At 39.9% G+C, this 12,500-nt stretch overlaps 1 protein-coding gene across 7 annotated transcripts; it reads right to left on the reverse strand.

Annotated features, from left to right (window-relative positions):
• Nucleotides 1-2,544: 2,544 nt before the first annotated feature.
• LOC119572309 (serine/arginine-rich splicing factor 4-like) lies at nucleotides 2,545-10,616 on the reverse strand. 7 transcript variants are annotated; one of them, XM_037919340.1, is made up of 11 exons: nucleotides 10,482-10,616; nucleotides 8,636-8,766; nucleotides 8,413-8,483; nucleotides 8,137-8,214; nucleotides 7,986-7,997; nucleotides 7,515-7,584; nucleotides 5,604-5,677; nucleotides 5,223-5,411; nucleotides 4,896-4,940; nucleotides 4,028-4,159; nucleotides 2,545-3,876 (listed from the first exon to the last, which is right to left on the reverse strand). In XM_037919340.1, exons 2-11 carry the CDS (start codon nucleotides 8,759-8,761, stop codon nucleotides 3,783-3,785), a joined length of 891 nt encoding a protein of 296 aa, XP_037775268.1. In that variant the 5' UTR covers nucleotides 8,762-8,766; nucleotides 10,482-10,616; the 3' UTR covers nucleotides 2,545-3,782. The 7 variants fall into 7 exon arrangements, with proteins under 7 accessions (XP_037775268.1, XP_037775264.1, XP_037775269.1 ...); XM_037919336.1 differs by having other exon boundaries at nucleotides 5,223-5,414; XM_037919341.1 differs by having other exon boundaries at nucleotides 4,896-4,937; nucleotides 7,515-7,587.
• Nucleotides 10,617-12,500: the final 1,884 nt, after the last annotated feature.

Consider the following 12,500-nt stretch of genomic DNA (forward strand, 5'->3'; position numbering starts at 1 on the left):
AGCGTAGTTGAGTTAGTAGTTAGTAGATAAAGGAGTTGATGAGTGAATGGGTTAAGGTTGGTTTAGGTAAAGGGATTAGATTAAGCGAAGGATATGTATGCGTCTGAGGAAGGAGAACAAGTTGTCAAAACAGAAAGTGTGAGACTCTGTAAGGATACCTGATAGGTTGGGAGGTCGGTGAAGGGAGGATAGGTGAGGGAAAGCAGAGGTACGGGCTGTATCAGAGCGTGGACAGGACAACAGAATGTGTGGAACTGAAAGGGGGACATTGCATAGGGGACATAGGGGTGGATCAGAATGTGTCATTAGATAAGAGTGTGTTTGTCGGGTGTGGCCAGTACGTAAGTGGGCGAGAGTCGTCTCCCAACGTCAGTTCCGATGAAATGGAGCTGACCAGGAGGAGATTGATAGTTTTACAGTATGTAATTTATTAGTGCGTGGTTGGAATGCGTGAGAAATGTGGTTGGTGTGATGTGGACAAAGCGGCGTAGCATGCTAGAGTGTCTGCCTGTCCATTACCAGGGATTCCAACATGGCTGGGTACCTAGCAAAATCTGAATTTTATGGCGTGTGGATAGGTAAAACAACCAGTTCTGAATCTTACAGACAAGGGTGTTGGTCGAGTGTATTGACTTTAAGAGAGTTAATGAGTTACGGATAATGAGATAATGGGAAAAGGGAGGACAATAAAGCTGAAGCAGGGGGAATTGGATGTGTTGAGATGGAATGGGAGGAAAAGGTGTAGGGGGTACATGAGTAGGATGATGATGGATGTCGGCATTACTTTGAGCGAAGAAGGAATGGGAACAGAGATTGGAGGATGGATGGGTGATGATTAGCTAGTCATGAATGTCTTCGAGATTTCCTGGAGTGGAGTTGGTTGGGGAGGTCTGAGAAACAAAGGTTTTCTTATGCGGGGGAGAAGAGGGGACAGATATTTGAGGTTGATGTGCGAGAGATTGCGGTAGATGGGGTGGAACATTTAGCTTGTCTTGTGCGATAAGTTGGGCGAGCAGGGAGAGGGTAGGTACCGGGGAAATAGAAATTTGAGCCACCACAATTGGCACGTGTGTGTGATTGTGCAGAACAGTTTGATCGATCATGACCATGTTGTGCACATAAAAGGCGTCGGGCAGTGTTTGGCAGGGTGGTCTAGACGCCACCCTGGTGGTGAGGCTGATATAGTCGGAGAGGGAGGGTTAATGGTTAATGGTTAATGGTTAAAAGCAAGAGAAATGTGCTAGACATCTAAGGTCATGTAGCACTATAGTTAATGTTAGGGAAGGGTGGTTGAGTTAGTGATTAGTTGTCTAAGCTGGGCAAAGGAATTGGTGAGTGAAAGGGTTAGGGTCGGGTGTGGTAAGGAGTTAGATTAGATGAAGGATATGTATGCGTTTGAGGATAGAGAATAGGTTGTTGAAGCAGAAAGTGTGGGATTCTGTAAGGATGTCTGATAGGTTGGGAGGTCGGTGAAGGGAGGATAGGTGGGGGAAAGCAGAGGTACGGGTTGTTTCAAAACGTGGGCACGACAATAGGATGTGTGGGATTGAAAGGGGAACATTACATAAGGAACATAAGGGTGGATCAGATTGTGACATCAGATAGGAGTGTGTTAGACGGGTGTGGCCAATGCGTAATTGGGCGAGAGCGGTCTCCCAACGTCTGTTCCGATGAAATGGAGCTGACCAGGAGGAGATTGATAGTTTTACAGAATGTAATTTATTAGTGCGGAGGCTTGACCAAAAAGATTGCCATCGATTATACAAGGTCTTAAAGTGTGGGTAATAATCCGTGGCTGGGATACGTGAGAAGCGTGGTTGGTATGATGTGGACATAGAGGCGTGGCGTGCTAGTGTATCTGCCTGTTCATTGCCGGGGATTCCAACATGGCTGGGCACCCAGCAAATGGGTTTGCCAGCACAGTTAATTAGGATTGATAATGCTTCATCTTGGAATTCTTATGTAAATGTGACAAAGTGGGAATGAGCGAGGCGGCTGAGTGGACGATTTAGACTGGATTGAGGTGAAGTACTCATTGAGGATTGGGTATTGTAGCAGTGTTCAAAGTCGTGGTCAAATGAGAGTCTGGGGTAGGGGTATCGAGAGAGCTCAAATCTGTTGGGATAAACTAAGTGCTAGACAACTAAACAGGGGAATACTGTGCTCATGGCTTCCCCTGGCCATTCATGACTGGCACGAAGTCAGCCTCACATCCACCGCTCTAATAACTTGTAAAGTGGATAGCAGATGGGGTTGGAGAAGTGAAAGGAATGGAAGGGGGAAGAAGAAAAGACCATGCAAAATTAGTTGAGTCCAGGCCTAAGGCAGGGTGATCTCCAGCATTGGGTCTATCTTCCATCTCTTAAGCAACAATGGCCATGGGATTGGGGGGTTGACATATTGGTGAACTTTTTGAAATTCTGTATGCAGTGCTTTGTAACTAAATTAAGTTGGACTCCTCTAAAACAAACTGAAAAAGGTATAGCCGGAAAAAAAGTTAATGTTTTTCTCATATGCATGTTCATGGATGAAAAGAGAGAACACTTCACCATAGAATTTTATTTTCTTTCAAATATGCCATGTGATTAAATTTACAAATATCTGATATCAATTTAAAGATATTTCCTTATATAAAATGACCAAAAACTCACATATCTTCCTACAATTATGACAAGTTCACATCTGACAGCCACTTTCACATTCTATCACACAGTGCATACTCTATCTCAGAGTACAAATTGGAAAATGCTTCTTCTATGTGGGAGTACACATATTAACATATTCAAACATACAACCTTATACACACACATACATACAAATAAACTAAGAGTGAATGAAGTGCTGTACACACAACTCAAAATGGACCTGAAAAACCATGCAACTTATTGGACATTTTGGATTGCACAAACATAAGCACAGTGTTCAGGACTCATAATGGAGAGCTAAACTGAAGCTGTAATGTACCTCATGGGGTCCACCAAGAATTTATTCTCTGTATATATATACATATACACACACATCTCTGGATTTGGCAAAATAAAATTAAATGTCTTTATTTGATGAAGTGGCCTAAAAAGAACAATCTGAAATTTCCTATAAATATAAAAGATCATTACAACCCCAAGAAAAAATAAATCTAGAAGTGTCAAGAAAATACTTTTGGTTCTTTACGAAATCTTCCCTAGATAAGCTATTGTCATTTAAGATTAGCAACTATCTCAAAGCTGAGCAGACAACTTAAATAAAGGTAATGAAAGAGGATTAAACAGCTTATGGTATGAACATCAAGCTTGTATAAAATATTCCAGACTTATCCTTATTAATCCTACCAAACTTCCCAAAATCCTACCAAATTCCCCCAAGGAGATGATTTTGACGGACTGTGAAATGCCCAATTGCAAGCTTTTCTAAAAACATCAGGTACGTATATCCATTCCCCATAACCTTGGCTCTTGCAAGGCTAATGCATCTACAGGACTGGACTAACGAAACATTCACACATAATGAGCCCAGGGAGAGATGAAAAAAAGAAAGAAAAAAAGAAAAGAAAAGAAATTGAAAAAAAGAAAGAAAGAAAGAAAGAAAGAAAAGAAAAGAAAAAAAAAAAAAAAAAAAAAAAAAAAAAAAAAAAAAAAAAAAAAAAAAATCATAAAACTCAAAAATATTTTCCACGCTTCAAACACCCCAGTGAATTAATTTTTCTACTGTCTTTCCTGAGGGCTACATCTCAAAAGATGAATGACACCTCCGAAGTGCTCCACGACCAGCAGGGGCTCTGGCTCCTACTTCTCATCCTCTGATTCTGATTCCGCCTCAGCAGATTTTGAACGACTGCGAGACTTGCTCTTCTTGGGAGTTGGACTATGTGTATGGGATCTGAAAGGTGAAGGCGAAAAGCTAGTAAAACAAGTGGAGCAAACACAGAACATTTTTTTTTCTTTTTTTTTCATAATTAGAAATGCATGTACATATTTTTTAACTTTCAAAACCTAATTCCAAGACTATCGGCAAAGGATAAGCAACTCACCTTGAGCGGGATCTGGAACGGGATCTGGACTTGGACTTTGATCTTTCTGATCCAGAGCGAGACTTTGAACGAGATCCAGACTTTGAGCGAGACTTGGACTTTGAGCGCCTCTTCTTGCTGTGGCCTCCACTCCTGCAACAAACATACAACAGTACTATTAAATGAGCTCAAGGTTTTATCTTCATTCTGATTCAGGAAAGGAGAAAAAAGAAAAAAACTAATGAAAAAAATAAAAAAGTAAAAAGAGGCATAATGATTAACTGAGAGTTAAACTTTCAAACGGAATACATGACAGCAGCAGAAAACTCTTTCAAACATTTTCTACTACACTTGAAAGAACCAAGAATGCCTGTTATCTTATATATTGTAGAGGGGGCACACTTTATTGGAAATAATTTCTTTGCTATAAAGCCATATATTGATTTTCAATACATAAATATTGCAATGGAATTAGTGCTTAAATTCACTTTCACAATACATATATGTTTTTAAATTTTCTTGTGTTTTATAAATTCATGTTCAATCCTTACTTTTGTTAAAAAAAAAGAACACCGACTTTCCCTCTTTCCCATTTTTGTTCCTTTTTTGGGGGATTAACTGTGAGTGGTTTTGGTTGCATATTGCCATATACAAAAAAGCAAAAACTGTTTTCCTCAACAAATTATACAAGCAAAACAATATATTTAGTATGCATCCATTCAACAGTTAAAACAAATTGAACAGAATTTGAAATAATAAGTAAAAACATTAATATTTAATATCAAAAGTGAAAATAATACTTCATACTCCACTCAAGAACAAAAACATTGAGACACATAGTAGATTCTATAATTGCGTCATCATGTAATTCTGAACAAAGAATACGCACCTTGATCGTGACCGACTGCGGGAACGGGAGTGGGAACGCGACCTGCTGGCAGAAGAGTTCATACTGACATACAATGCGTACTACTATTTCTACGCAAAAGCAAACAGGAAATGCTCATCATCATACTTCACACCACAAGAGCCAATTCCAAAACTATGATCTCACACAAAAATAAAATTATTCACACACTTTCATTTCCCACACAGTGGTGGCTGATGGATTAGATTTACACATTTCATTACTCTTCTCTTTAAGATGCAAACTTAAAACGAGTGTTATGGACTAATGAAGGAATGGACAGTGTTCCATTATCAACATATGTCTTACCTCGAGCGAGAACGAGACCTAGAACGAGATCTAGACCTAGATGATGACCTAGACCTTGACCTACGCGAGCGCCGGGAACTCCTTGATTTAGATTCATCCACCAAGCGGATACGACGTCCATGAAGCTCCTTCCCATCTAGTCTATGCAGGGCATTTTTCATGTCTGCATAAGTGGCAAATTCTACCACCCTGCTTGCAAATAGAAACCAAACAAAAATATATTAGAAGATGAGTAAAGCAATAATCATCCTATGTATATGAAATTTATAAATATAGCGAGAATTATATGATGTTAAACAAACTCTTCAATATTTCTTCCAGAGTATTTATCTGACAGGTGTAATTCAATGAAAATTGGTGCTCTATTAGGCTAATACTTACCCTTCATTTCGCCTGTATTTATGAGCATCTGCATATGTGACTTCTCCAGCCTGACGCATAAAATCCTTGAGATCCTGCAGAGGAACCACAAGCATTACCTCTTATGCTCTTCCTCATAGGGAATTATGATAGCAACATTTGTGTGGCAATGTTTCCACAACCACCTTCCCCCCGAGCTGGACCAGGTCCCCTCAGGAGGCCTCTAGGAATAGCGACTTGTAAGAGAACATCCTAACATTCAGTAATGGGCACCATTACCTTCAAGCCTCCAGCTCCCTTGGGAGGAAACTGTAGGACACTTATGAAGAATATTAATCTATATTTGCCCATATCATCCAATCAAGAATCAATTAAGCTAAGGAAAAAGTTAAATACACTGACACATGTAAGCCATGACAAAAGACAATCTGGCAGAAACTTACTGAGAAATGCAATAACACAAACTATATAAAGGAAGCTATACATTACACGTATCAGGCGTCTTACTGTTGTATCTTAATAAATATGGGCTTCACATGTCTCGTATACCTCTGGGTCAAAAAGTGTTGACCTGACAGAGCCTTTCAGACTTGACCTCAGCGGGTCCCTGCAGCGTGCAAACCCAGCCAGCCAGTCAGGATAAGGTGACCGAAAGCCTGGGACGGAAGCCCCACTCCACGCCTAGCACGGACCCTGCAAGTGGTCTGTGGGGGGGATGGGGGGCAGGGCAGCAGATGTCACCGCTCCAGCCCAACAGGGTGTCCTCACACCCACGAAACGCAGCAGGGAAAATGTGTCCCACGTCCTCGTCCCCCACTTTCGTCCATACGTTCCACCTGGGCCCATGGTCTGCCCGCGCCAGGTGGTACCCTCGCCTTGCAAGACGTAACCCCACGCCTCGCCAGAACGACCGGCCCAATACGATGCTCCTTCGTCCTTCTCGCGCGAACCTTGCGCGTCCCTCCTCTCCCATGCCTCAAGCTATCTCTCCTGCCCTCTCTTACGGTGTCTTCAAAAAGACATCGGCAGAGAGTTAGGGTCTGTTTTAACAATGAAACAGCAACTCTTGCTACTTGCTATACTGTCATATACCATCAACTCAAGATGATAATCCATGAACTTGGTAATACTTCTTAAAACTTTCCCTACACCCACCAAAAATAAAAAAGTGATTTAAGAATCCACCACTGAGAGCCAGACCGCTTGCTGAATCATACTTACCTATCCCTACTGTATGCCTAGGTTAACCTAGACACTTCCCACCCATATGCTTTCCCTTTAGTGATGCAGTATTCATTCACTGCACCATCTGGGAGACAATATATACATTCATATATATATGAATATATAAACGCATTTATGTGGTCTGCCCCACTTAATGTATCATGAATATGAAAGCTACACCCATAAAAAATTATTAAATAAAATCAAAATATAAAATGAATCCCCCTAGTAATAAAATGCAATAATGAAATGCAATAATGAAAGACAAAAATGTTAAGTGCATAGATTCCCACATAATGCTGACCTCCATCCTAAAGAAATAGCTTTATCAAAACATCTACACCTACATTTACCAAGCACATGGTATTAAGTCAATCTCATCTTTAAGCTTTGATGTTAAGTAACCTACAGAGGGCAGAAAAGTCACATAATACCATCACCAATATAAAAAAACAGGATGTTAGTGCAATATAACTTTGGAAAAGTCGGGCAGGTGGATATATCAACTGAATTAAATGAAAACATCTCTTTGAAAAAAATATAAAAAATAAAGATAATAAAAAAAGGAAGAAAAAAAAAAAAAAAAAAGAAGAAAAAAAAAAAAAAATAAATAAAATTATCTAAGCTTTATCAAAGTCATCAACATATCTCAAGACTGTTTGAACTATCTATCTCTAAGACACTGATCTGATAGGGAAAGTTTCTTACCTGCCAGGACACTCTGCTTGAGAGGTTCTCCACAGTGAGGCGGTAATCTGTGCGGGCTGGCATGCCAAATCTGCTGAAATGAAAACAGGGATGGGCATGCATTATGGGCTCCAACTTCATACATGTATCCTGAAGTCCTTATGAGCCTCAAGAGAAATTTCTGACTGAACCCAATGCTTGACCCTTCTCCTACCATTCAAAGCCAAAATTATTCTTGTGCCACATACATCCTTCATTCAAGAAATAGTACTGAACGTGCATGAGTTGTACCAACACCATATATTCATCCTTTTCAATACCCTGCATGTGCCATTACTTTGACCTTTATTTCTCTTCACCTAAATAGAGCAAGACAATCCTACATGCAATTACAAATCTTTATTTACGAACTTCTGGATATTCTATTCCATTCAACAAGGATACTTATTTACGATTTTAATCTGGGGGGAAAAACAAGGAAATCATTCACACCTCTGCCCATCCCTGTACAGGACATCATTAGTAAACATAATATATTTTGAAAAATAATAGAAAAAATATCAATATACACCATAGAAAATACCTCAAATCTCCATACAAATAAACAAACAAGGACTTGCTAACATTGCATGTATATACTTGCCTTGAATGGAACCCTCTTGGTGGAGGTGCTCTTGGCCACCTCATACGTGGAGCTGCACGTGCCTTCTCTACAGTTACTCTAAGGTAAAACATTTGCCATTTAACTATTTTGATTTTGTTAAGTTTGAAAGACATACAGAAGATAAGTAATTTTCCTTTACATTAGTTTCATCTACTCTTGAAAATTTATCATCGGAATTTTGAATTACATTTCACCAAGATTTGAATAAATGAAATAATTCTACTTTGCTCTGTGAAAACCTATTTCTATACTGACCTTCCTCCTAGGAGTTCTTTGCCATTCATCTCGTAAACAGCATCATCAGCATCTCTGTCATCATCAAATTCCTATAGAAAGCATAAAAATAGAAAATAAGAAAGAACGAAAATAGAAATGTCTTGATTACAAAAGAGGTTTATGCAATTTTTTGCCACAGCATTTATAGATATATTTATTCTCATTATAACTGCATACCAAGTATACTCATTTATATTCTTACCACAAAGCCAAATCCATTCTTGATAACAATATCTCTTAGTCTTCCATAGGACCTGAAGAATCTGTCTAAATCCCGTTCTCCCACACGGTAGCTTAGGCCACCCACATACACGCGAGTACCAACCATTTTATCTGGAAAAGAATACAGCCATGTTCAAAATTTCATTACATTATATATATATATATATATATATATATATATATATATATATATATATATATATATATATATATATATATATATATATAAATATATATATATATATATATATATATATATATATATATAAATATATATATATATATATATATATATATATAATATATATATATATATATATATATATATATATATATATATATATAAAACTTTTTACACCAATTACTATTCTACTTAATCTGATACTATAACAAACCATACCCCACAATAAAGAACTAGTTTACAACCAAGTAATATAAAACTATTTGATGGTAGTCAAATTCTGATTCTAACCTAACCTACCAATATTAGCTCCAAGTTTCTAAAAATAGTTTTTACTTCAGTATGCACAGCAAGACAACAGTTGAAACTCAGGAGCAATGAGTGGACTTAGGCTGTCAGAGATGCTTTCATTTATCTTTTCTATATTATTTATGGCATTACTGTTCGTGTCTGCAGATTATTTCTCGTAACAATAACTGCAACATTTTGTCCTCTACAGAAATATCATTCAATTTGCCCTAGCCTATTCAGTCCATACAGTAAAGTTTAACCTAAATGTTATACAGACACTAGGTGTGGTTGGAAAGATTGCTGTGGGCTCCTTGCCTTTCGTGTTCTGACAAAGGCCAACAAACCTCCACCATGTATATTCTGGCAAATCAGAGCATAAAACTGGTTTCTTATTTTAAAAGATAGCCAGAAGTTCTACAAACTCTATTTTGTCAGTATATACATGACGGGAGTGTGTTGCCATTTGCTAGAATACAACAGACATATTTCAAGGCAGTCATTTGAGACACTGCTGGTAAATCAGCAAGATTTCTCATTATCCATCTTGGAACAAAACATTATGCATGGAATTAAACAGAATATGTATTCATAGTGGGAGATAATCCATTTCAACATGCACTTGGGGTGTGTCTGTAACATTTATAATGGTGATAGTATCTGCTAGATTATCCTGAGCTACGTTAGCAAACCAATTGCATGCAACAACAAAAATCATACATTATTCTGATTTACAAGCTTACCATACCAGTCATAACTGCTGATAACCAAATATTTGTTATTTCAAGCAGATTCAGTAAAAAAAAAAAAAAAACATAAAACTGATAAAACTTGCTCCCAAATTTACCCAAAATTCCATACCAAATACACTAAAGAAAATACCAAACCGAGAATAAAATCTACTGAACAACCCCTCTAGCAAAGACTCGGATAAGATGAATAGCCAGCAAAATATCCAATAAAGTTGGACACTGAATTATCCATGGTTGAACCTTGGCTTGGCATAATCAATACTTACATTCCACTCTACTAACTCCTATTTCCTCTAAGTGAAGTACCTCATTTATTTGAACAGTTCTCATAAAACGGCCACTCAAAGATCTATTATTAACATTATCATGATGAAATGCTATTTTCCGGAAGGGTGCAAGTTCTAATTAGTGTGAAGTGTGTGAAGATGGCAACATGGCGAGTCCTTAGGGCCGCCCCCTCCCCCTCGCCACCTCCCTTCTTCTCCCTTCTTCACTCCCTCTCCTCTGCCCTCCTTCCCTTTCCCTCAATCTTCATCCCTTCCTCATTACGTCACCATCCAGATTTTCAGTAATGATCAAGAAAAAATGCTTCGATTGCCCCCTACCTCACATGTGGAGTCGAAGGTAAGAATCTGCCGTCGCCGTCCCTCTTGCGTGGCGAGTGTGTGGATGTGGTGGGTGGCGCAGACAGGGAGAAGGGGGGCGGGGAAGGAGGAGGGAGGGGGGAGGACGGAGTAGGAAGGGAGGAGGGGGCAGGGAGAGAGGAGGGAAGAGGACGGGGAGGGATGGGAGGTGGGGTCAGGGAGGGAGGAGAAGGGGCGGGGAGGGAGGAGGGGGGAGAAGGGGGCCGGGAGGGAGGAGGGACGGGGTTGGGGATAGAGGGGGTAGAGGGACTAGGGGAAGACTGGGCGGGAGCGGAAGGGGGACACGGGGAGAACTGATTGGGGAGGGAGGGAATGGGGAGTCGGAAAGGGGGACAGATGGCTAGGGGCAAGGGAACGGGGAGAGGAGAGGAAGAGGAGAAGCGAGGTGGGGGTGACTGGGATGAGGGAGTGAGAGTAGGAATAGGAGGGAGAGACCCGGGGGACAGGGAGTAGGGGAGGAGGGGCAGAAGTGCTGGCAGAGAGAAGGGAGGGGGAGGGGTGTTGGAAGAGCGGAGGAAGGGAAGAGGAGGGGCAGGAATGGGCGGCGCAGAAGCAAGATAGAGAAGGGTTGTGCGCAGCTCTTGTACACAGCTGCCGGACGCCACCCGACGCTACCACTACAACTGCGGCAAACTGATACACACTCTCCACTCACCACGCCCGCATTGGTGGCTAGAAATTTCAATGATTCAGATGGCTCTTTATCCACCCTCGCACGATCAAACATAACATCTTGAATTACGTGACGTTGGCTTTATCACAACGTGAATGTCAACCTGCTACTGTCAGTGAAGCGTACAACCAGCGTTTGCCCGAAGTGCAGCCTCTACACATTAGGGGACTGACCTCACTAGTAATTATTCAACCACATTTCCCTTTCCACACGTGCCGATGACAAATCGGCAGGTGGACTGTAAAGTAAATTGTCAAATAATAACGGATACTAAAGGAAACAACATTGATCATAACGAAAGCACAATAATAATATTCTAACTTCATTTCAAATGTTTTATGGTTAACGTCGACCGCAACAGTTTTGCCAGATAAATTATTTTATCATAAATCTTCAGGAAATTTGTAGGAATGAACCATCACAATCAGACATTATTACTGAAATATTTAATCTACCTCTAGCATCCACCAATAAAAGCTTTGGAAACTAAAACTAAGAATTATTATTCAAATTCACACAATGCAAATACCAGTCATCGATCTGGTTAAAAAACAATATTAACACTAACAAACATTCCTTCTCATACATGTAAATTCCGAGGGTCACAGTTACTAGTCATTATTAACTGAAATTTAAAACCCACCAACCGACTCTATTAATATGTATGAAAAAGAAATGACAAGCACTTTAAAACTTTATGGATTATTTTAAATAACTGCATATTTGACTACTTGAAAAAGGCGATTATATTTTCCGTCCCAGTTATTTACATTATATATTACCTCTCATGTATAGTACAGCCGCTATAACATCTTCAGTTTCAAACTGCTTCAAATCGTGACTAAACTCGCAGACTCGTTGCTATGAGCAGTTGACATGTTCGCCCAGGATTTAAACTGAATTCAACAAGTAACGGTTTGAGGCATTTGGCTGCATGTTTAATCTGTCAGAATATCGCTTAAATGCCGGATACAGCAAAATATAAGGGATCCTTTTCTCCCAAGACTCATAATATAGCTTGCTTAGTTTATGCCTCAACCCAGCACTGTCTACCCCCCACTTAACCACCATTATAAATTTACCGCGACCGTGTTGTTTATTTATTTATCAGCCGACCTTCTAACCACCGGCAAACTAAGGTTGTCAGGCTGTCACGAACACCCAGCAGGGGAGAGTCGTCACCAAAAATAGCACTACACGAGCTCCCTAGACTACCTTCAAAATCCAACCATTATGCCGAGTGACACCAAAGCCCCCCTGAAAGCCCACTGAAACTCGCCATAGAGTGGAGGTGAACGAGTGATTTT

Source organism: Penaeus monodon, chromosome 4, assembly GCF_015228065.2.
Source record: "Penaeus monodon isolate SGIC_2016 chromosome 4, NSTDA_Pmon_1, whole genome shotgun sequence".
NCBI lineage: Eukaryota > Metazoa > Arthropoda > Malacostraca > Decapoda > Penaeidae > Penaeus > Penaeus monodon.

Excerpts from the sequence above, each read along its gene's own strand:
- LOC119572309 (XM_037919335.1), bottom strand. The coding sequence starts at position 8,761 with ATGGTTGGTACTCGCGTGTATGTGGGTGGCCTAAGCTACCGTGTGGGA. Across the intron at positions 8,215-8,412 it reads AAAGAACTCCTAGGAGGAAG|AGTAACTGTAGAGAAGGCAC; the intron begins GTCAGTATAGAA and ends GTTTTACCTTAG. Across the intron at positions 3,877-4,027 it reads CGTTCCAGATCCCGCTCAAG|ATCCCATACACATAGTCCAA; the intron begins GTGAGTTGCTTA and ends TTCACCTTTCAG.